The sequence below is a fragment of the Notolepis coatsorum genome, assembly GCF_963971535.1.
Source record: "Notolepis coatsorum genome assembly, chromosome: 1".
NCBI classification, from domain to species: Eukaryota; Metazoa; Chordata; class Actinopteri; order Aulopiformes; family Paralepididae; genus Notolepis; species Notolepis coatsorum.
Genome location: NC_140165.1, coordinates 26,191,842 through 26,216,738, shown reverse-complemented (window position 1 = coordinate 26,216,738; position 24,897 = coordinate 26,191,842). Strand labels below are relative to the sequence as shown.

Below are 24,897 nucleotides of genomic sequence, written 5' to 3'. Positions count from 1 at the left end.
AAGAAAAAAATATATAATAATAATAATAACTAACCCTAACTAACCTTACTGTCATGCACATGTCCTAATAAACTAACCTACACTGTAACACGCAACACTTTGATGAACATTGTTACTCAGCTGATAGAGTTGTACCCTTCCTGATGACTTGTCGTACAGAACTTGTAAGTCGCTTTGGATAAAAGCGTCAGCTAAATGACTAAATGTAAATGTATACTTGTATATTTGTTTCAATTTAATTGTTTGGTTTGGTTCTTATCAATCAATGTTTGTATTGTTATTGTCTGCATTGCTTTTACACTTTTTCTCATTCTCTGCATTGCTTTTATAATATTCTGTCTATGCATATTACTGCTGTGAAGCACTTTGGGCTGCAATTCTCGTATGCAAGGTCCAATACAAATATTATTATTATTATTATTATTATTATTATTATTATTATTATTATTATTATTATTATTATTATTATTATTATTATTATTATTATTATTATTATTATTATTATTTTCGGGTGATGTATCATGTTCACACCTCCCAAGCGATTTGGATTGACTTCAGAATCTAAAAACCTCTGGGCCCTCATTCATCAACGTGTTCTACGCACAGATTTGTGCTTACCCTGTGCGTACGATCATTTCTAAGCAAAGAGTGGGATTCATCAATTTCAACTTGAACTTGACTCCGTGCTTACGTCTACGCACAGGTCAGACCATGCGTACCTGGCGCCCAGTGGTAGAATATATTATTACAACAAGGAAATGAGCTTCTGTGCATAATAACACTGGCATGTTCTGTACGAACCGTAGTTCATTATAGTTCATTGTAAAATAGCAACAGTAGTGTAATTATGGTCAAAACCCTATAAATAGCATTTGGAATAATAGATCTTTCTCTCAGAATGAATGCAGCATGGTTTATATAGCGTTATCGGAATATACGGGGTGTAGGCTACTGACTGACTGCGCTCCGCGTAGCTTGATTGATTGATTGATTGAAAAGTTTATTAACAGATTGCAGAATGGGTACAGTACAGTACAGCTCAGTACATACAATTGTTAATTGGGGATGCAGACCAGAGAAAGACTTTCGTCTTGTTTACATCAGGGTCCCCCATTTTCAATTCATCATAAATCATAAAGCTCAACTCGTTATTATTTTGCGCAGACCGCAGAAACACGGGAACGTTTTGATTATATTTAAAAGGCTTTACGTTAAACGAAACAAGTGGAATTTCAAAGCTGTAAGCAGAATACAAGTCATATGAATATAGTGTTCTTCCCCCTTTTTACTGTATAAGAAAGAATAGAAAACGCATTGCAATGACACCTAGTATATGATGGGATTCAAGTTCGCGTTTTTGTTGATCATAGGCATGCTGTCAGAGTATGATATCTTAATCAAACATTCTAGAACATTTGTCGTCACAGATCATGTCCTAATAGAACATAGGCTATGGCATGGATCGTGATATTGTGTGGACTGTTATTATTACTGTACCGGGCGGTACCACCCATTGTGACAACAGCCTTGTGAGTCCCGCACACAAACATGATGGAATTCAAGTTCATGTATTGAAAGGCAGGCTACATCATACATGCAGTGAGATTCATTGTTCTTGTATATGCTCTTGTATTATTGTTTATATAGGCTACCCAATACTGACATCAAAATAGATTGTAGTATGCCTCTAGAAATCATATGCAGCAGGTAGAAAATTGACGGGAGATCCATCGCGATTTGGAATAAAATTGAGGAGAACTTTAATCCCTGGGTATTAATCAAACAACACGGGAAAAGGCAGTCATATTCCAGCGCGGTATTTATTAGTGTTTGCGCTGCCCAGGCAGCAATGGTTAATAGATATCATATCCGACATCACCGTAAGTGTACACGTCTGTCAGCCTGTCTCATGACACGCTTCCCTCGGCTTAGTCCATTTTTCCACATTTCATGGGTGTATTCCATTACCGTATATGGTTAATCGGGGCGTTTCTGGTATGCAAATACGTGAAAGTGTGCACGAGCCTCGGCGCAGAGCCAAGGTGGGATTCATAATGACAGGTGTGCGTAGAGCCTGCGTACGCACGTGTGATGAATCCCGACTTCCCTGTGCGTACACTGGTTCTACATTCCGTGCTTACGTGTGGAAATAGAACATGTTCTACGCACACATTGATGAATGAGGGCCCTGGGATGTGCTAAAAAAAGAAGAAGAAAGAATCAGTCAAATTTAATTATGGTTCTTTGTCTCAAGGGTTCAGTTGTTATTATCACATGCTTTAGTTATTCCATCGCGTCTGATATCTTTGGTGTACAGTCCAAGGCAACAGACAGCAGTGATGACTCAACCCTTTGTGGTGGAAAGAGATGGAGCCGTCTGTGTTTTGATGGCGTCTCTGGTTGATTAGCAGGGTAAACAATGGTATATGGCACCACTGCACCAGCGCCACCATGCGCTTTCTTGGCAGTGAAAGCTCGGGGTCAGCTTAGAAACAGGCGCATCATTGTCTAATACGTGATTTCTGTTCCTCTGTTCCTCTGTTCCTCTGTTCCTCTGTTCCACTGTGTGTGTGTGTGTGTGTGTGTGTGTGTGTGTGTGTGTGTGTGTGTGTGTGTGTGTGTGTGTGTGTGTGTGTGTGTGTGTGTGTGTGTGCGTGTGCGTGTGTTTTCGTGTTCAACATCAAACTGTTGTGCAACCTTATACACTGTACTTAAATAAATAACTTATTTGGAACGTACCCTTGTGTTTGCTATTTTATTGAAATTATGTTTTTAAGTTGCAGGAAATTACAGCAAATGGCTTTCTTTTTGGCATATTTTCTTTGCCTCCTGGACGGGGGTGGGGGGGGGGGTACACAGTCCCCCTCCGGACCACCCTCTAGGTCGGACTCAGCACAATCTTGTTTGAAAATCCTGGATAAAGCCCTGGATTAGGCAATATAAAGTCAAAGTGTAGAGTCAGTGAAAGGTCATGAACCCGTGATGTCACAAGTACATTGTTTATGGGCATCAACAAGCTTAAAGTATAGGAAGAGGTTTCATCAGTGGGGAAAATGAATGATGAGACCTACAGTTGCCTGTGGAATAGCAATCAACTGCTTAAATATCAGGAATGTCAATTTCAATATTGTAAATAAAATATTTTGATGTCAAAACTGGCCGAATCGCTAGCCTAGTTTAGCCTTGTTGTCTGTGTATGTTATCAGAAAAGTAGAAATATGTCATCAGTCAAAATATAACAATTATTAGAAAAGAAAGATCTGAAAGGCGGTTAGGTGGCCGAGCGGAGATTGCGTTCGTCACCAGCCCCGGAGCTGTGAGCTCGATTCGCCTGTTCGAATCCAGCTCACAGCTCCGGGGTTGTCACCAGCTTGGCTGGCCGTCTGCACTGATACAATTGGCTGTATCAGAGGGTGGGAGAAGCTGGCGGGGTGGGTCCGGGTCGTTGTAAACAGCGACTCCTACAGTTCGGTCGGGGCGCCTGCTAAGCGCGGATTGGACGTGAGGGGGATAGTGTGGTCCTCCCACACGCTACGCCCTCTCAATGAGAATCCGCGCTGCCAGGTGAAAAGAAGCGGTGATTGGCTGGACGTGTGTCGGAGGAAGCACGTGGTAGCCTCCACTCTCCCAGATGATCTGACTGTGGGGGGTAAGTGCGCAGCGATCAGGAAGGGACTGGGAATTGGCATACGATTAACATTGGGATGGGAGAAAATCGGAGGAAAAATGGAGGGGGAAAAAGACCAATAAAAAAAAAAAAAAGAAAAGAAAGATCTGCTGAACGATATTCCAGGTTTAAAATGTCAACATGTTTCTAAGACCCTAAACACTGTTGCCCAATCAAATAAGCGTCCTCTACTTTTACTGGTATATAGGTTTTATACCTTTATTGCTATAAACCCACCTGTTCACAAAGGCTACTACGGCCTCTAGTCGTCTCCCTGTCCTTTATTGTTATTATTATTTATTTTGCACATGTCTTATGTGTCTTTTTTGGTGCTTTGTAAAGCGTCCTTGGGTTTCTTGAAAGGCACTATATGAATCAAACCTATTATTTATTATTATTATTATTATTATTATTATTATTATTATTATTATTATTATTATTATTATTATTATTATTATTATTATTATTATAAGAAATTGTACATGTCACTGCATTCCCTTGGGAGCTCTCAGGTCTGCATGTTGACAGACGTAGCCGTGGAGACCAGCGTCTCAGGCCTCAGAACCAGGACAACCGTCGGCCTTGTCCCTCAGAACAGACACTCCTTTGCTCTCAGCCAGTCAACATGATTCACTTGTGCACATAATAGCAAGGCTTTCCCTAAACAATGGTATAGGCACGCAGCGCCACGTTACTATGACAACGCACCAGCGCCACTATGACAACGCAGCGTCACTATGACAACGCAGCGCCACGTTACTATGACAACGCACCAGCTCCACCATGACAACGCAGCGTCACTATGACAACGCAGCGTCACTATGACAACGCAGCGTCACTATGACAACACACCAGCTCCACTATGACAACGCAGCGTCACTATGACAACACACCAGCTCCACCATGACAACACACCAGCGCCACCATGTGTTTCGCAGAGAAAGCTTGGGGCCAGCTTAGAAACAGACGCATCGTCTAATATGCGATTCCTCTGTTCCTCTGTTCCTCTGCGTTGTGTGTGTGTGTGTGTGTGTGTGTGTGTGTGTGTGTGTGTGTGTGTGTGTGTGTGTGTACTGTACTTAAATAAATAACTTATATAGAAATTATGTTTTTAAGTTGCAGGGAATTACAGCAAATGGCTGTATAAATGGCTTTATCACAAATGTTTATATTTATAAAATGCACGGCCCCCCTCTGGACCACCCCCTAGTTATGGCTCAGCACCATCTTGGTTGAAAAGGACAAGAAAGGGAAATTTGAGGTGGACTTTACCTTTGGTGTGGAGTCAGTGGTCACACTGTGATTGGCTTCCTCACTGAGCGCCTCACTGAGCGAGAGAGAGAGGGAGAGAGAGAGAGAGAGGGAGAGAGAGAAAATATCACTGACTGAAACCTGTGTCGAGACGAAACAAGAGCAATACCATGGCTGTTCCCTGTCACCGTTCAGTGCTCTGTTGAGGCCACACGATGGCAGCAGAGAGCTTAAAACACACGTCATCCAAGTGCACGGTCAACTCAAAAGTCAAGTCAAAATAACATTTAACCCTTTCACTACCACACTACCAAAGGGTTAACCCTTTCACTGCGACAACACAGAAGGTTAACCCTTTCACTGCCACGCAACCCTTTCACAACCACACTACAGAAGGTTAACCCTTTCACTACCACACTACAGACGGTCTGTGGTAGTGAAAGGGTTAACTGGCAACCTCACTGCGTCCGACAGCTGCCATTCATAAAAGGGCAAACATTCCACCTTGTGGGAGCGTTACCAAACTACAACATGCACATGATGATGCGATGGTTGTCAAAAACGGAAACACTGAAATACATGCACTTGATGTAGTAGTCATGGTTACAAACGTACATGAAGATTCCCTTTGTAGAGTTTCTTTTCAATAACCTAATACAATTAGTAATAGCCACAAATGGTATTAATAAGACATATACAAAAGTGATATAGGCTAATGTTATTAAAGGGACACATGGGTTTGTACAAGACCCAAAACTGTTGTACTGTCGTACAAACCCATTTGGTTTGAGAGTTATTTAGTTAGAGAGTTGGGACTTTCTACTATTACCCTGCCCATACCTGTATCTCCCACCCCCCATCCCCCATACGGCTATGACGCCCAGATTTCCCCAAGGGGATCGGATCAATAAAGAAATATTTTAACAAACAAACATCAAGGCCATGGTTTCAGTTTGCCACACATCAAACAAAGAATGTTAACACAAAAAAACAAATAAAACATTTCAAGTAATTTCATGGTCCGACAGATGAGAGTTTGGTCGGAATGGATCGGCAGAAGGTTGAAAAAAAACAAGCGGAATCATCCCTTAAAGGGGAACTATTTTACTATTTCTTTCACTATTTGGGCACTTTTACACAATTCCTGTGAGTCTATGGAACACCTCTGTACGTTTTTTTTTTCTTTTAAATCATTGTTTTGTATTTCTAATCAAGTACTCAAAAACAGAATTTTTTTAAGCCATTTTGAGGCTGGGCTCCAACCACTGTGTGGCCTGGTGCCAACTGCCACACCAACTGCCACATTATTATGCAGCTGAGAAATCTCTGACATCACAGATATGCACATTTTCAGATGACTCAGTTCAGTGAGGGTGAATATTGTGAGAGGAGAATTGGAAGAATGCGCCAATATGAGAATTAGAGAAATAAATCATATTAATATAAGTCCACATAGCTAGGAAACAATGCTAAACACTGAAAAAGGCCATTTATAAGATAGTTCCCCTTTAAGCATGCTGCACACTTCATGCACAGTGCTGAGCGTGTGCGGCTGAGCAATGGACCAATCGCAGTTCAGCATCTAGTAGCGGGACGACGGCAAACAGGCAGTCTCATTCTGACACGTCTCGATTGGCCATGTTACCTTTTTCCAGTGTCTTCCGTCTTGTCAGATGGTTTCAGTCCCGTTCTGTGGTGGAACGGGTGTAAAGACGTTAACTCAGGGGCTCGCTCTCTTTCCAGGAAATGGTTTGACCAAAAACCGGCTAACGTTAGAGAGTGCCAAAACCTAGCTAGCTAATGTAACTAACATTAGTGAACTTGAAGGAACACGCCAACATTTTGGGACATTAGCTTACCGTCTTCTCCAGAGAGAGACAAGAAGATAGATACCAGTTTCCTCTCTGTGCGTTCAGTAGAAAGCTATCTGGCTGCATGTTAGCCTAGCTTAGCACAATGAATGGAAGTGGACATAACATGCAGCCAGATAGCTTTCTACTGAATGCACAGAGAGGAAACTGGTATCTATCTTCTTGTCTCTCTCTCTGGAGAAGACGGTAAGCTAATTTCCCCAAATATTGGCGTGTCATCAGATGCAAAATAAAAAAACAATAAAAGGGAAGCCGGACCCGGCCTCAACACTCCCTCGATGGGGGAGTCGGTCACTCAGTTAGGGACATTCGCTATAAAATTATTATATTGGCATTATGACCTCATATTTTAGGTCATGTGGAGCTGGTGTAACCCACTTGGATTCACACCAAATATCTGCAGTCTTACTAGGCCTCAGGCCAAGGAAGATATTAAGCTTTACTAGACTTCAGGCCAAGGGAGATATTAGGCTTTACTAGGCTTCAGATCAAGGGAGATATTAGGCTTTACTAGGTTTCAGGCCAAGGGAGATATTAGGCTTTACTAGGCTTCAGGCCAGGGGAGATATTAGGCTTTACTAGGTTTCAGGCCAAGGGAGATATTAGGCTTTACTAGGCTTCAGGCCAAGGGAGATATTAGGCTTACTAGGTTTCAGGCCAAGGGAGATATTAGGATTACTAGGTTTCAGGCCAAGGGAGATATTAGGATTACTAGGTTTCAGGCCAAGGGTTTGATTGATTGATTGATTGAAAAGTTTATTAACAGATTGCAGAATGGGTACAGTACAGTACGGCTCAATACATACAATTGTTAAGAGGATGCAGACCTGAGAAAGACTTTCGTCTTGTTTCCATCAGGGTCCCCCATTTTCAATTCATCATATGACACACATGACATACAGATAGACAGTACTGCTACATCTATACATTTATGACATACCAGATTTTCAAATACAGTACTGTTTGTGATACTAAAAAAATCCAGAAGAAGAGTATATACATTTGACATAGAAACTGTGCATTGGGGGAGGTTGGGTAGGTGGGGTGGGGCTGTACATTGGAGGTGGGGGGGGGGGGGGGGGGTTGGGTAGGGGGGGGGGACACTGTACATTGGAATACTGACATACATTTGACATGGAAACTGTACATTGGAGGAGGTTGGGTAGGTGGGGTGGGGTTGGGTGGGGCTGTACATTGGAATACTGACAAAGCCATGCTTGGTCTTTATTGTACAACTGGGTTAGGACATTTGTAGGGGCCAGTTTTGAATTGCAGTCTCCCGTAGGTGTTCTTTGAGAGTGTTTTTGAAGGTGGGTAGTGATTTACATTCCTTTACAGCTTTGGGTAGGGCGTTCCACATTGTTGTGGCATAATTGCGAAACGTGTTTAGTCCCTTGTTTGAGCCGAATCTGGGTTTTACATGATTTGTGGAGCTCCCTCTGGTGTTGTGATCGTGGTATTCACTGACCTTTGGGAAGTATTTTGACATGTACATGGGTACCTTGGTCGTGTAGTGTATCTTGTAGACCAGGCCCATTGCAAGTTGCTGTACTCTGTCGTCTACTCAAAGCCATCCTAGGTTAGGCTTTCTAGGCATCAGGCAAATATACTCTGCTACACTAGTGAGCACCGTAAATGGCACCTTGTTGACATACAGCAGGCAGGGTGTGCTTGGCATGTTATTGTGGGGTAATGATGTGTTACCAGAGACAGTTTGGTGTTAAGCCTACTCACTTGTAACCAGAGACAGTTTGGTGTTAAGTCTACTCACTTGTAACCAGAGACAGTTTGGTGTTAAGCCTACTCACTTGTAACCAGAGACAGTTTGGTGTTAAGTCTACTCACTTGTAACCAGAGACAGTTTGGTGTTAAGTCTACTCACTTGTAACCAGAGACAGTTTGGTGTTAAGCCTACTCACTTGTAACCAGAGACAGTTTGGCGTTAAGTCTACTCACTTGTAACCAGAGACAGTTTGGTGTTAAGTCTACTTGTAACCAGAGACAGTTTGGTGTTAAGTCTACTCACTTGTAACCAGAGACAGTTTGGTGTTAAGTCTACTCACTTGTAACCAGAGACAGTTTGGTGTTAAGTCTACTCACTTGTAACCAGAGACAGTTTGGTGTTAAGTCTACTCACTTGTAACCAGAGACAGTTTGGTGTTAAGCCTACTTGTAACCAGAGACAGTTTGGTGTTAAGTCTACTCACTTGTAACCAGAGACAGTTTGGTGTTAAGTCTACTCACTTGTAACCAGAGACAGTTTGGTGTTAAGTCTACTCACTTGTAACCAGAGACAGTTTGGTGTTAAGTCTACTCACTTGTAACGAGACAGTTTGGTGTTAAGTCTACTCACTTGTAACCAGAGACAGTTTGGTGTTAAGCCTACTTGTAACCAGAGACAGTTTGGTGTTAAGTCTACTCACTTGTAACCAGAGACAGTTTGGTGTTAAGTCTACTCACTTGTAACCAGAGACAGTTTGGTGTTAAGTCTACTCACTTGTAACGAGACAGTTTGGTGTTAAGTCTACTCACTTGTAACCAGAGACAGTTTGGTGTTAAGCCTACTCACTTGTAACCAGAGACAGTTTGGTGTTAAGTCTACTCACTTGTAACCAGAGACAGTTTGGTGTTAAGTCTACTCACTTGTAACCAGAGACAGTTTGGTGTTAAGCCTACTTGTAACCAAAGACAGTTTGGTGTTAAGTCTACTCACTTGCCCAGTCGCTGTTCGTCCAGCTTGGACATGACATCATTCAGGTTCTGGGTGAGCTGGGCAAAGAGAGAGAAAGAGAGGGTCAGAGATCGGTTTATACATCAGCGTGCACACACACACACACACACACACACGCACACGCACACACACACACACACACACACACACACACACACACACACACGTATAATTTCATTTAGTGATCCGGCTCTTACCTTCCCCATCTCTCTGTGGAACTTTTCCTGATATCCAGCGAGGCTCTGGAATGTGTTCACATAGAAGCCAATACGACTGGACACACACACACACACACACACACACACACACACACACACACACACACACACACACGCATGCACGCACGCACGCACACACACGCAGACGCACACACACACACACGCAGGGAGAAAGAGAGGACACATCAATATAGTGTGACATAGCAGGCAACATTTATGCTTCTATTCCTAGTCTGAACCTGCAAGTGTGTGCGTGGCTTATTTCTGAGCATCGATATATAGAGACATTATTTTAACTGAATTAAGTTACCAAACAGGTCTTTTTATGTAAAAAAAAATATATAAATAAATACTGTGTTTCTGTACTTAACACTTTGAGTGCCAGCGACGTGTATTGTCGTCTTTTCATGCCCCCCGCTGAGTGCCGACGACGCGAATTGTCATTTGATTTTTTTATTAGCGATCTGAATTTCATCATATTTCAGATTTCATCAACCGAGTCTCCCGTTGGTACAGCAGACCCTAGGAGCTCAGATGGGAAAATACCGCCCCCTATCGTCTATCCCTGTGTAACTGCAGGTCATTCGATTATACTGGTGGATCTGTGTGGGGGGAGCCAACTGGCTCCATTATGCTGGCGAGGGATCTGATGAACATGGAAGTGATCGCGAGTTGGAAAGCAGCGTGGAATATATATTTACAGCAGCCAATAATCAATCAATAAACACGATCGATATTTGGAATGGCGATCAGGAATTGGAATAATCTTTTTGGAGAACATCTGATCTAAGGTAAGGAGTCTATGTTACCAGTTTTAGGATAATCAGAGCTGTATTCACTGAGATAACAGCGTGTCCCGTATGTGTATATGTGTGTGTGTGTGTGTGTGTGTGTGTGTGTGTGTGTGTGTGTGTGTGTGTGTGTGTGTGTGTGTGTGTGTGTAGGTGTGTGTGTGTGTGTGTGTGTGATGTTGAGGAAATGAGAGAATAGATTTCTCAGCTTGCTTCTATAGCGTGCATATACATATACTATCGATAATCTAGCGTTTATTTGAAAACGATTCATAAATAGGCCGACAAATGACAACGTGTCTAGTGTATTCGAGAATATTCCAATAAATGCCGTTTATGAGGGAATCTTTCTATTTTCCGAAAATTTTCGAGAGAATGATAGCTTTTCGAAATGCTATAAAAAGGATATGAACCGATTAAAAAACAATCCGTTTCGACAATGTTTACTGCAAACAAGTCATTGATAAGCGACGGGCAGATTAGACACATAGCCATAATTCAAAACATAGCTAACATTGAAGTGGGTGGCGGCATTCAAGGGGGTAAAAAGGAAAACACGGCCGGCATTGAAAGTGTTAAGAGCAGGTTTACAGCTTGATGTGTTTCTGTGCTGAAGAGCAGGTTTACAGCTTGATGTGTTTCTGTGTTGAAGAGCAGGTTTACAGCTTGATGTGTTTCTGTGCTGAAGAGCAGGTTTACAGCTTGATGTGTTTCTGTGCTGAAGAGCAGGTTTACAGCTTGATGTGTTTCTGTGCTGAAGAGCAGGTTTACAGCTTGATGTGTTTCTGTGCTGAAGAGCAGGTTTACAGCTTGATGTGTTTCTGTGCTGAAGAGCAGGTTTACAGCTTGATGTGTGACTTCCTAGTTTTAGAATTAAATTCTTCCAAGTATTTTCCAATCACAATATGGGGTCACCTGTCAAAAACATTTGAGGAAACCCTAACATAATGTCTGTAACAGTACCAACAATACAATAACTTTAGTTGCAACTAGTGGTCGACCGATATGGGTTTTTCAATAGATATTCAGAGAGCAGGGCGGCCAATGGTCAATACCAATATGATTATTTTTTGCATTTGATCAAATGCAATGATTTAATAATGACACATGAGACACAAAATTGTTCAACTTAGGTTCACTAATGTTAGCTATACTAGCTAGCCAGCTTAGCTAACATTACAATTGTACTGGATATAAAAAAATCCAATATCCCCCCCCCCTGAAAATCTCTGTGGACTTTGGGGCTCTATGTATTCCACAAACTACGAAGTCTTGTGTGTGTGTGTGTGTGTGTGTGTGTGTGTGTGTGTGTGTGTGTGTGTGTGTGTGTGTGTGTGTGTGTGTGTGTGTGTGTGTACATGTGTGTGTACGTGTGTGTGTGTGTGTGTGTGTGTGTGTGTGTGTGTGTGTGTGTGTAGTAGGGCTGTCTTAAATACTTCGAAGCTTTGTTCGATGGGCATGGGATTCAAATATGAAAAAAAAATTCTATTATGTAAAAAAAAAAACACACAGTTGCAAAATCAACTCTGCCTCTCTTTGTTAATTACAACAAGCAATGCTGTTATTTAAGATGAGGTCGGACTCGGCACTGACAGATTTGTGTTCATTGTGCTGCTTTTATAAAGCCTCAAATGACGGCTTACAATATTTCATGGAAGCAAAGTGTTAAAATTTCATAAATTTCTTTTTGAACTTTCTTTCCCCCGAAGCTTTAAAATAATTAAAATCCAATCTCGGCCCCGAAGCTTCGAATTCCAAAAAAAATCGAAGGTCAGCCCTAATGTGTAGGTGTGTGTGTGTGTGTGTGTGTGTGTGTGTGTGTGTGTGTGTGTGTGTGTGTGTGTGTGTGTGTGTGTGTGTGTGTGTGTGTGTGTGTGTGTGTGTGTGTGTGTGTGACTCCAGACTCATAGTACCTCTCCCACATTGCTGGAAGCTCATCTTGCAACTCCACATTGAGCTCCTCGAAGACCTTCTGAGCTCTGCCCAGCTCCTCCTCAGCCTGGAGAGAGAGAGAGCACGCACACGCACACACACACACACACACACACACACACACACACACACACACACACACACACACACACACACACACACACACACACACACACACACACACACACACACACACACACACACACACACACACACACACACACACACACACACACACACACAGGGTTTAATACTTGGTACTGTGTAGCTCAACAGGTAGAGCACGGCACTACCACTGCCAGGGTTAGGGGTTTCATTCCCTGCTTAGCTCAATAGGTAGAGCAAGGCACTATTATTGTCAGTTTGATTCCCATTTGGGTCAACTACACTAAAAGATTATAGACTCATGGCGGCATGTTATTATACTCATATAATACATATTTGATAGATGCATAAACAAATGGCATGTTATTATAATCATATATTCAATATTTGATAGATGCATAAACAAATGGCATGTTATTATAATCATGTATTAAATATTTGATAGATGCATAAACAAATGGCATGTTATTATAATCATATATTCAATATTTGATAGATGCATAAACAAATGGCATGTTATTATAATCATGCATCGAAAGGTTATGAGTATGAGCATCAATCTTCAGGGTGTGTTGGAAGATCGTGCCATGCGCTTGGGGCACAACAATTAAAAGCCGACCTTCCAAATGCATGAGTGGGTTAGAAAGGATTAGATTAGATAGGGTCCAAAATTCTAATCCAACATGGTTGTGATAATTGGCGCTGGGAAAGGAGGAAACAGGGGACCTATGGTCCCCCCACTTTCAAGGATTATGGTAATTTGAACCGTTACATTCGCCTCCATTACCATGATTACGGTAGCTTCCACCGCACACATCACAAGTGAACATCCAAGCCCAGAGGCTTCTCTTCTGTAATCGTGAGTGACTCCTCAGAGCGTTTACCTTCTGCACAGAGAACATGTCTTGCTAAAAGGCTGGGACTGACCACCGAGCAACTCTGGGAAATGCCAGATGTGTCGACCCACTTGATGTTGGACCGACCCACCTGATTCGAGGTTGCTCGGTCCAAACCGTCAATGAGCTAAGCTAGCGTGATGCAGGTGTAGGTTGGGGTGTGGCCCGTCCTGAAGCCAAAACTAGCGAATTAAGCAAAACTAGCTAGTATCAGTTAAACTGATTCAACAAGCCTCATTCTACTAATCATTGGGACTGTTGGGAGGGAGGGAGCCAGCGGGTCACCTGGTTTCTGGACAGGTTAGTCTGGGCCACTTGGTGAGCAGATATCAGCCCCTGGGCCCAACTAGGAGCTGCCATCTCCAGCAGGGCTGTCGGCTAGACATGCACCATGCAGGACACAGAGTGAGAGAGAGAGAGAGAGAGAGAGAGAGAGAGAGAGAGAGAGAGAGAGAGAGAGAGAGAGAGAGAGAGAGAGAGAGAGAGAGAGAGAGAGAGAGAGAGAGAGAGAGAGAGAGAGAGAAGGGGGGAGGGGATGGAGAGAGAGAGAGGTGGAGAGGGACAGAGAGAGATGGAGAGAGAGAGGAGATAGAGTGATATGGAGAGAGAGAGAGAAGAGATAGGTGGAGAGAGATGGAGAGAGAAAGAGATGGTGAGGGACAGTGAGAGAGGAGAGAGTGATGGGGTTAGGGGAGAAAGAGGGAGAGAGATAGAGAGAGAGGGGAGAGAGATGGAGAGAGAGGAGAGATATATGGAGAGAGAGAGAAAGAGAGAGGAGAGATAGAGGGGAGAGGGAGAGATAGATGGAGAGGGGCAGAGAAGAGAAAGAGATGGTGAGGGACAGAGAAAGAGAGAGAGGGCGAGAGAGATGGAGAGGGACATAGAGAGAAGGAGAGAGGGGAGAGAGAGACAGACAGACAGATAAAGAGAGTGCGAGAGAGGGGGAGAGAGAGAAGGAGAAAAGGAGAAGAGGGACAGAGAGGGGAGAGAGGGGAAGAGAGAGAGATAGATAGAGAGGGGAGAGGGGAGAAAGAGGGAGAGAGATAGAGAGGGACAGAGAGGAGAGAGAGATGGAGAGAGAGGAGAGAGATATAGAGAGAGAGGTGGAGAGGGACAGAGAGAGATGGAGAGAGAGTGATATGGAGAGAGAGAAGAGAGAGAGAGGAGAGAGAGATGGAGAGAGAGGAGAGAGAGATATAGAGAGAGAGATGTGGAGAGGGACAGAGAGAGCTGGAGAGAGAGGAGAGAGAAAGTGATATGGAGAGAGAGAAGAGAGAGAGATGGAGATGGACAGAGTGAGAGAGAGAGAGAGAGAGAGAGAGAGAGAGAGATGGAGAGGGACATAGAGAGAAGGAGAGAGGGGAGAGAGAGATAGAAGGGGAAATAGGTCGAGCAAAAGAAGAATGTAAGGCAAACACACAAGTGTTAAGAAGCGTTTAGACGGGCAGGTGAGAGACATTGCTACAGCAGCCCATGTAGCTCATTCAGAAGGCAATTAGTCGATGCACATTCTACACATGCGTTATGGCAAACACAAGAGCCAAGGTTGCTTAAAGGGATAGTTCAGGTTTTTGGACCCCTAGCCTTATGTCTTATTTACCAATGAGGTTGTTGATCGATATAATCCTTTCTCAGCACAAGCCATGCTGTTCCTCATACTAGCTCTCAAACCAATGCAACGTCAATGGGGTCAAACTCCTGTATCTACACGATAACTGACACTCACTGAAATCTACTCCTCAGTGCACACACAGAGGACATTTCAGTGAGCCCTAGTCGGCTTGTACAGACAAGAGTTTGACCCCATTGACTTTGCATTAATTTGAGGCTAACTATCCTGAGCTGGCATGAGGAACAGCATGGATTTAGCAGAGAAAGGACTCTACTGATCAACATCATCATTGGTAATCAACAGTTAGGGATAGTGTTTTATCCCTTTAAGCACACCGTAGCAAATAAATTGTTATAAATGTAATATACAAATGGATCGCTTACTTGCTAACACAGTAAATCACTCACTCGCTCGCTCAATTGCTCACTCACTCACACAAAGCGGTTACCTTGGCGATCTTGGCTTCGTCTTTTTTCTTGCCTTTCTGTACGTTGGCGAAGTGATGTCTGGCGCTGTCGAAGTCCACCATCTTCCTCTCTCGCTTGGCTATACGGCCCTGAGACGAGGCACAGTCACACTTACAGGACCGACCTCACAGATATATCTAATGAACTTAAAGGAACACGCCAACATTTTGCGAAATTATCTTATCATCTTCTCCAGAGAGAGACAAGAAGATAGATACCAGTTTCCTCTCTGTGCGTTCAGTAGAAAGCTATCTGGCTGCATGTTAGCCTAGCTTAGCACAATGAATGGAAGCGGAGATGCCGCTTATATATATATATATAAACCTAAACTAGGAAAGACTGAAATGGCTTGTAATTTCTGTCAAGCTAAAAAGTAACTAAACAAATACAAATTATAAATAGTGTGGTCCAAAACATTTTTGTTTTTCTCTTATACAGAATGTACTTCAGGTGAGACCAGACACTGTGCCAGAATGTCTCCGAAATTAAATAATAATACAAAAAATATATAATAATAATAATAATAAAATTCAATATAAATAGATCACAAATCCACATAACACATCGACACAAACACATACTTTGATATCAGGGAACTGGGCCAGGTATGTATCCAAGGAGACCATGGAGTTGTCCGTAATCTTCTGGTCGTAGTCTGTCCACAGCATGTCTGTGTCCTACAATTAACACATGCACACACACAATACAGCTGTTTTAACACTGTGAGCTACAGTAAGGAGTAACCAAGTCCTAACCCGCTTGGTGAATCTATGGGTATTTTTCACATGCCAGTGTTGTTTCTGCCCCTGTGCTGTTGATCTGACTTGATCACGTCTGTTTACAATCACTAGCCACTCAATTATTGTACAGATGGTTAACAGACCAGTAGGGCTGTCCCCGATTAAGGATTTGGATAGTCGACTATGATTGGCCGAAATTTGCAGATAGTCGACTATTAGTCGACTATGAAAAAAAAAAGTTGGGGGGAAAAAGGTAAATATATATATTTTTGTATCATTCCATTTGGGCTGTGGGGGGTGCTTAATGTCTGAAGGAGTCGACTGAAGGCTTCTTGTTCTCTGCAAAAGCATGCAATTGGTCCACTGATGGATACATCTTGATATTTGTCTCTAGTGTGTTCATTAGATGGGTGAAATCCTCTTTCAGTGCCTCTGTGCCAGTTTTCTTAGGCAGTTAGCCTCTGGTATGCGTGCCATTAGCGTTAGCCACGCTTCTAGGCCTCTTTTCTTTTGGAAAGAATGATACAAAAAATAAAAATAAAAATTTCGACTACGGCTCCTTTCGATCGATTAGTCGACTATTCGACTAATAGGGGTCAGCCCTACAGACCAGGCAGGTACCACCTGAGGTCACATCTTTGGGTGCATTCACATATTCAACTCGACGTTCCGATTGAAGTAAAAAAATAAAACATTAATTTCATTGGAACAGAATGAAAAACACCAGAGGGATTCATGAACATAAAATTGTCTGTTAGATGTTTGAGCTCTTGTGGCAAGTTGTGATCTGACTGTTGTTGAGCGTCAGCTAGCATGCTAGCACGTTTAGCCAGTTAGCTTGATACCATTAACTACTATGTAAACATTAGAACTTGCTGCTCCTACTGCTTGGCCAGAGTGTCTGGAAATGTGTTTTGAACGCTCTGAGAGGGTGATGCGAGAGTGTGATCTGGCCTACGATATGAACGCAGCCTCACAGAGTTAATTCAAATCCAAATCAAGTTATAATCTGCGATACTCACCATTCAAATGTGGAATGTTCGTAAAACCGAATACTTATAAACAAGGTGGGTGTCTTAGTCTAGTGGTGAGAGCACTTGCCTGCAACCACAATCGTAGGTTTGACTCCTTGTCACATTGTTTGTTTTGGACTTTCACCAATATGAAATGTAAATATATGACTTATGGCTGTAACAAAATGTACATTTATGTACCTTTTTTCCTGCGGTTGATTAATACGTTATTTTTCTGATGAGACCATGTTGCAGCCTGAACTGCCATCCCGAATACTTTCTGCATTTAAATTAATTTGACTCGTTGACTTAGTGTTATTATTAGGAGGTAGAGCTGTCATTACTGAAATACTTTTGGGAGATCTGGGCCAGTGCAGTTCAATTATCTTCTGGGCAGTTCAGCAGTGTGACAATACTACATGAGGATACAACTCCCACAATGCTACATTCTATGTTCTAGTCAGTGGTTCCCAAAGTCGGGGTCGCGACCCAAAGGTGGGCCGCGAGCAGCCACAGGAGGGCCGCGAGATGATTTAAAAAAAAAAAAAAAAAAAAAATCCAATTTTTTTTTTTTTTTTTTTTTTTTGTCACTGAACTTAGAAGCAGGCCAGGACAGTGTTTCTAGTTGTATTCTAAAATTCTATTCTATTGTATTCTAAAATGTGACTACCGTAATTCCTCTAATAGTAACCCCGGCTTGTATTTGTTTCAACTGTAGCGGGTACCAGGCTTGTATTAGGAGGAGGCCTGTATAAGAGGGAGGCCTATATTTCAAATTTTCAAACGGATCATAATGAATAAATCAACATTTTGTGTCAGTTTGAACCCAGTAAAATGTACTGGGTTCATTTATTGAAACCAAGTACTGTATGAAATAGTAAACAGTGCAATTACAGGTGGTCACTGGTCATTTCAACGTTTTCAAAGTGAAATCAAGTAACTAGCTCAGTATGCAGCTCAGTATATTAGTAACCCGGCTTGTATTAGGAGGCCGGCTTATAATTGCTTAGCTCAAGAGCGCACCCGGCCATTAATAGAGACCCGGCTTGTATTTGAGACCCGGTTACTATTAGAGGAATTACGGTATATGGTTTTATATTAACTTAATAAATAAACAAAAACGAAAAATCTACTTATTTCAACGAACATTTCAAACCAAATAACAGATTATGCACATAAAACGCTGAAAACAACCGAAGCAACAATAGTATTTTAATGAGGCTATTATTATTATCATTATTATTTTGCAACAAGTTAGTCCTCTCATAAATAGCACATATGTAAGGGATAATGTATGCCTACGAGGTCATTGTCGCAAAATAATTGACCGACACGGAGTTTAAAATACCGAGGCGCCGCGCCGAGGTGTTTTAAACGTAGTGAAGGTCAATTATTTTGCGACAATGACCGAGTAGGCTATACATTATCCCGCTTATTACATGGCTAACTTACTAACAATATACCTAATTCATTTGACAAATCGCAGTTGTTCTGTGGCTCTGTCAGCCCAAATAAAGTGATTATTATTATCGCGGGCAGCCTCTGGCTCCGCTGTCAGTGCAGCGCTATACATTATCCCGCTTATTACATGGCTAACTTACTAACAATATACCTAATTCATTTGACAAATCGCAGTTGTTCTGTGGCTCTGTCAACCCAAATAAAGTGATTATTATTATCGCGGGCAGCCTCTGTGTTCTGGCTCCGCTGTGTTCTGTCTCCAATAGTATCGCTCGTCGCTCCGCCCCCTGTCATCGCCGGCACGGCAGTGTCTAATTGCACTGAAACAGTGTGTCAGTGGGCTTGATTGCGAACAGCTGCGCTCTGCGGTCATTATTGAAAAATCTGCGGTCATTATTGAAAAATAATGACCGCAGTCGGGGGGCTGTTGACCAATCACAAGCAAGCATTTCGGCGAATGTGAAAACGCCATGTAATAAAAATGAATAACTAACTTGAACTAACTTAATAGGATTGAAGTGATATTTGGCCTTAAAAATAGGTCGCAAAAAAAAAAAAAAAAAAAAAAAAAAGCCTGACGATGTGCATTGGACCGCGGCTCTCTGACGCCTTATTTTCTGGGTCCCGGCCTGAAAAGTTTGGGAACCCCTGTTCTAGTGTACAACCAAACCTAAACTGCTGTTCAGCTACTGTTCATCCACTGAACCTGAACTTTATTTAAAGGTGCTATATATAACATTCAGCCACTAGATGTCGCACTAGAGTATCATTTATCCAATCAGGTGCATTCCATGTGGGGGAATGGGAAGTAGGGAGGGGATTATATGCATGCAACATGTAAACAACATTAACTTTGGACCTGCAAAAAAATTATCATTGAGATTAAAATCTCTTTTTCAAAAGAGACCTGGCCAAGGTAGCAGCAGGAGGCCTACACAATGATTACAGACAATACAACAGTCAACAACACATAATACACTATTCATAATACACAGAGACAGCTATTCGGTCTGGCAGAAAACATGGCATTTAAAAAAATTTACACTCCTCAGTTACAGTATCTTGTATACTTTTTTAAATCACCCAGAGGTATGAGATTCACTAAATTCAACTCTTCCTGCAGATTCCTACATTGCTCTACATTGCACTAAAAAATAAATGTTTTTTTCACAGGAAATTCATTGTATTATTTTACAGATTACTTTTGTTTTTCTACTTTAAGTGTAAATGCCATAGAAATACAGTAAATTACCTTTTATCAAAATATTAACCATTAAATAAAGGTTGTAATCTGTAAAAGTATTTGATTTTACTGTAATTCGACAGTAAGTATTTGGCAACCATTGATGCATTTACCGTTTTCTTGCAGCTTTTTTTCTTACAGTGAGAACTGCGCCCTGAGAGAGGGAACTGTGCCCTGAGAGGGAGGTTTGCCCTGAGTGGGAGGTTCGAAGGGTCAAAGTGGGTATCAAACAAGAGGGAAGACTGTCAGGTTTTAAACTGTGGATACCAAACAGAAGGTAAAGTCGACTTTGAACAGTAATCCAGAACTATTTTATTGCACTGTAAAAAACTATGGTTTTATAGTATGTCTGCACTTTATGTGCTCATTTCATCATTCATGTATTTTCTATTCTATTAAAACTGAATCCAACCATAAACAAAGTCGCCTGTTGGGATGTTAGATCCTAATGTGAAAAACTGTGATTTTATATGTCTGCTCATTTTACCCTTGCTATTATTTTACTTATTTTTACTTTTATTTCTACGCCCACTATCCGCTGGGTGCATACTATGACCTTTATCATGTTTTGTAACAGATTACAGAAATTCAAGAAGCCTATTGGAACGTGAGGTTCGATATAAAAAAAATCAAACAGAAACATGTTCCACTTTAAATACATTTAAAAGCAAGCTTAAAAAAGAACTACAGATCCTGTGAGTAGTATTTGTGAGTAGCCTTTTTTTCCAACATTATAATTGTTGGTAGCGTCTGGGTGGCGCAGCGGACATTGCGCTCGTCACCAACGCAAGAGACACTGTGTTCGAATCCGGCTGTCGGCGTTGCCTCCGGCTTGGCCCGGCCGTCATACTAACTCAATTGGCAGAGTTAGCGGGTGGAAGTCGATGGGTGGTAATCTGGACGTTGTGGACAGCGACTCCTACAGGTCGGTTGGGGGACGCCTGCACAGCAGAGACAGGAAATGGCGGGGGTAGTGTGAGCCTCCCACACGTTACACCTCGCCAATGAGAGTCCGTGCTGGCAGGTGGAAAGATGTGACAGGCTGCCTCCTCGTGTATCGGAGGGGACACGTGATGCAAGGCTTCTATCCTCCCTACAACCGGCCAGTGGGGGGCATATGCGAGCAACGTTCAAGACAGGGGAGGGGAGAATTGGCACAGCGAAATTGGGATGGGAGAAAAATAGAAAAAAGAGGAGAAAAAGTGGATAAAAAAAAACATTATAATTGTTGTATTGTTATAATGCTGTATTGTATGTATCTGTGTGTATGAGAGAGGGATATGCGCATGTGTGTTTGCGCATAATGTGTGTGTGTGGGGGGGGGGTTCTGTGTAGTTATTCTATATAGATTTAAGAGGGGGGGTCTTCTTTTACTTCTTTTATTCCAGAATGTATGTTTGTAAGTGCAAATAACAATAAACAAATAAACAAATATGATATCTGCATTATTTTATCCCACTTTATGCTTTGCTCTTGCTGCTTGTTTTACACAGATGTTATGTCTTATCTTATGTCTTACTGATGTAAAGCACTTTGAACTGCAATCCCTTTATGAAAGGTGCTATACAAATAAAGTTATTATTATTATTATTAGATTATTCCATGCCCACAGTGCATACGCAGTTTTCCCAGTTCTGTACGAGCCATGGGAACATTATAGAGCAAACCGTTCTGGGAACTTAAGGGGATAGGTTGCATCCTTGCAATACTTGCCAGGGTAGTATAATTGATGCATAACCATTAGCTTACTTACAAAGTCCTGTGGTCGGAGTTCTAGCCAGCAGGTCTCAAAACAAAAAGGTTTTAATCCGCAACCACAACATGCAGACAAATGTTTTAACTATACAAAACAGAAAACAGTTGTCCTCCAGCATTTCCAATGCTTCAGAACGACATGATGTCTTATCAGTGTGTAGTAACTGTGTCACACTGGCACTAGTTCAGAAGAATCAAGCATCTGAAATGCTGGAGGACCTCTGTTTTTATGTTATGATGGTTAACACCTGTCTGCATGTTGTGGATTAAAGCTTTTTGTTTCGAGACCCGTTTGCTGCCTGTCGGACGCTCCCTGTTCGCTCAGAACTCAGACCATGGGACTCTGTCAGCGAACGGTTACGCGTCGATTACACTACTGGCAAGTATTTCATACCACTAAACGTGCTAAACTTTGATCATCACCAGCAGTGAGATGATCTCTCCTTTACCTCCAAGATATTGTCCATTTCTTCTCAATCATCTCCTTCTCGGACGGAGGGGTGAAGACGTGGAGAGAAGCATGCGGTTATCAAAGGGGAAAGACAAGAAACCGGGTGTGGAGAATGAAGTAAAAGGGAGTAAGTGAGTTAGAAGGGTGGAAGGGAGGAGGACTAGGAGGAGAGAAGGAACACATCTACGTCTACTCTTTATGAACTCTTCAGCTGGTGGGGTTCTATTGAGGTTCTCTGGAATCTAATTTTAGTCATTCCATGTGCAAATGCACACACACACACACACACCATGCTTTGATGTTTTCTCTCTCTCTCTCTCTCTCTCTCTCTCTCTCTCTCTCTCTCTCTCTCTCTCTTCTCTCTCTCTCTCTCTCTCTCTCTCTCTCTCTCTCTCTCTCTCTCTCTCTCTCTCTCTCTCTCTCTCTCTCTCTCTCTCTCTCTCTCTCTCTCTCTCTCTCTCTCTCTCTCTCTCTCTCTCTCTCTCTCTCTCTCTCTCTCTCTCTCTCTCTCTCTCTCTCTCTCTCTCTCTCTCTCTCTCTGTGAGCCTAGGTCAGATTGTACAGACCAGAGCTCGACCCCATTCATTTTGTATTGGTTCGTGGCTAACTATCCAGAGCCGGTATGAGGAACAGCTTGGACTGTGCTGAGAAAGGACTCTACCGTCAACATCATCGTTGGTAAAATAAGAACTAGATGTCCTGGTTTCCTATTACTGCAGAAACTCAACAGAATCTTGCAAGTAGTTTTGTCCTTTTTTCAAGAACACTCACCAAATATCGGGACTTACATTACATTACGGAGGTCAAACGTCCTGCCGTAATGTAATCAAATGGGAGGCTCCGCGCACAGTGCTATTCAGAACGCAGCTTCGCTCTGGTTTTTAGCCCTTACATTTTCGGACCACTTCCCTACACAAAAAGCCAAAGTCCCAGACAATACTTTCAATTGGTAGAACAAACAGTCACTCAAATTGTAGCCAACCTCTGTGCGCACACAATGGCATTTGTCGGTTGATGATTTGTTGATGAAATGCCTGTCAAAATGGCGTCAGTGTTTTTCATTCAAATGGCTACTCCCCTGAAATAGGAGCCAACAATGAGGTTTTTGCATCCAAATGTTGCCCCAAGTCTCGACTACAACTGTGTGAAATTCGATTATACATTTTTGTTTGGGACATTTGAGTTTTTAACCAAAAGGAATGAAATGCAACCAAAGCGGCGCAAGCATTCTCGTGCTGTTATTTACAATTCTCTCGGAGGCTCAAAAGGCCATTTTCCATGATCGATTATAATGGATTATAATGAATTATAGCCACGTCAAGTGATTACAGGAAGTTGTGGTAACAAAATGATAATTTCTTAATTCCACCACTAAAAACTAATGTATAGATTTTCTTTTACGTTGTAAACCATCTCACAGAAGTGGAATATGCTATTTAAATAAATATTGGCTTCACCACTGATTGCTTTTTTCTTTTCTTTTTTCGGTGACGGCAATTAAAACGTTTGACCTCCCTGGCCAAGGTCTCCTGACATGTGCAGATAAGGGCTGATGCAGGATCAGTTTGTCTGTTATTCTTATGCACTTTGCTACTAAGTAATCCACTATGCCTATATTACTCCCTACTTTGCTATCTCAAGGTCTTCTCTCCCCCTCAACGTTGCCTAAAGTGATGCCAGGAGTATTAGGACCATTGGGAAAGACATTACAGGTGACACTAAACCATTCAGGCATCACACACACACACGCACGCACGCGCACACACACACACACACACACACACACACACAGAGTCAACCTTTTGTCAGTGGCGCCGGCTGCTCTCACCTCTACCATGGCGTCTACCTCTTCCTTGCCGAACCACTCGGGTTCATACAGATCTGCCAGACAGTCCTGCAGCCGATGCGATGCCTCGTGCATGGCTGTGACAAGACACACACACGCACACGCACACACACACACACACACACACACACACACACACACACACACACACACACACACACACACACACACACACACACACAGAGAGAGACAGAGAGAGAGAGAGAGAGAGAGAGACACACACACAGCAATTAGAGATAATCCAGTACATATGATGAAATAGATACACACTACCACTAACATACAGGATAGGAAGTGGTCACGTCTACGCCCTTCCTTGTCTTTTTCCATCCGTGGATTTGTTCATACATGCACTTCAACCAGGTGGAACGTTATTATGAAACGAAAGGAGAAATTAAGCAATGTTGGACTTTCGCAACAACAACAAAAATTGTATACAATTTGTTGACAAAATCCTATAACTAATAGTCAATTAATTTCATAGTTTTAAACAGCTGGTTCTGATTTTTGGAACCCTAACCTTATTTCTTACTTGATGATGTTGATGGCGGAGTCCTTTCTCAGCACAATCCATGCTGTTCCTTGTGGATAGTTAGCCACAAACCAATGCAGAGTCAATGGGGTCGAGCTCCTGTCTGCATGTACAAGCTGACTGAAGCTCCCTGGAATCCACTTTGTGTACTATGGAGTACATTTCAGTGAGCTTGGACCAGAAGCTCGACCGCATTAACTTTGCATTGGTTTGTGGCTAACTAACTGGAGCTCATATGAGGAACAACATTAAGTGAGAAATAAGGCTAGGGTTCCAATAATCTGAACTATCCCTTTTTACGGTCTAGGAGGGTGA

The 24,897-nt window shown here is 42.3% G+C and overlaps 1 protein-coding gene across 3 annotated transcripts in view; it reads right to left on the bottom strand.

Annotated features, from left to right (window-relative positions):
* Positions 1-24,897, bottom strand: part of bin1b (bridging integrator 1b) — an 83,760-nt gene that overhangs the window by 16,890 nt on the left and 41,973 nt on the right. For 2 of the 3 annotated variants that reach the window (XM_084319153.1, XM_084319154.1), the window contains exons 4-12: positions 24,033-24,127; positions 16,123-16,218; positions 15,523-15,630; positions 13,748-13,840; positions 12,443-12,528; positions 9,718-9,793; positions 9,503-9,558; positions 6,564-6,608; positions 4,940-4,994 (exon numbers count right to left, since the gene is read on the bottom strand). In XM_084319153.1, coding sequence (XP_084175279.1) covers positions 4,940-4,994; positions 6,564-6,608; positions 9,503-9,558; positions 9,718-9,793; positions 12,443-12,528; positions 13,748-13,840; positions 15,523-15,630; positions 16,123-16,218; positions 24,033-24,127 — 710 coding nt within the window. The remainder of the gene's footprint in view (positions 1-4,939; positions 4,995-6,563; positions 6,609-9,502; positions 9,559-9,717; positions 9,794-12,442; positions 12,529-13,747; positions 13,841-15,522; positions 15,631-16,122; positions 16,219-24,032; positions 24,128-24,897) is intronic. The other variant, XM_084319155.1, reaches the window with a different exon arrangement.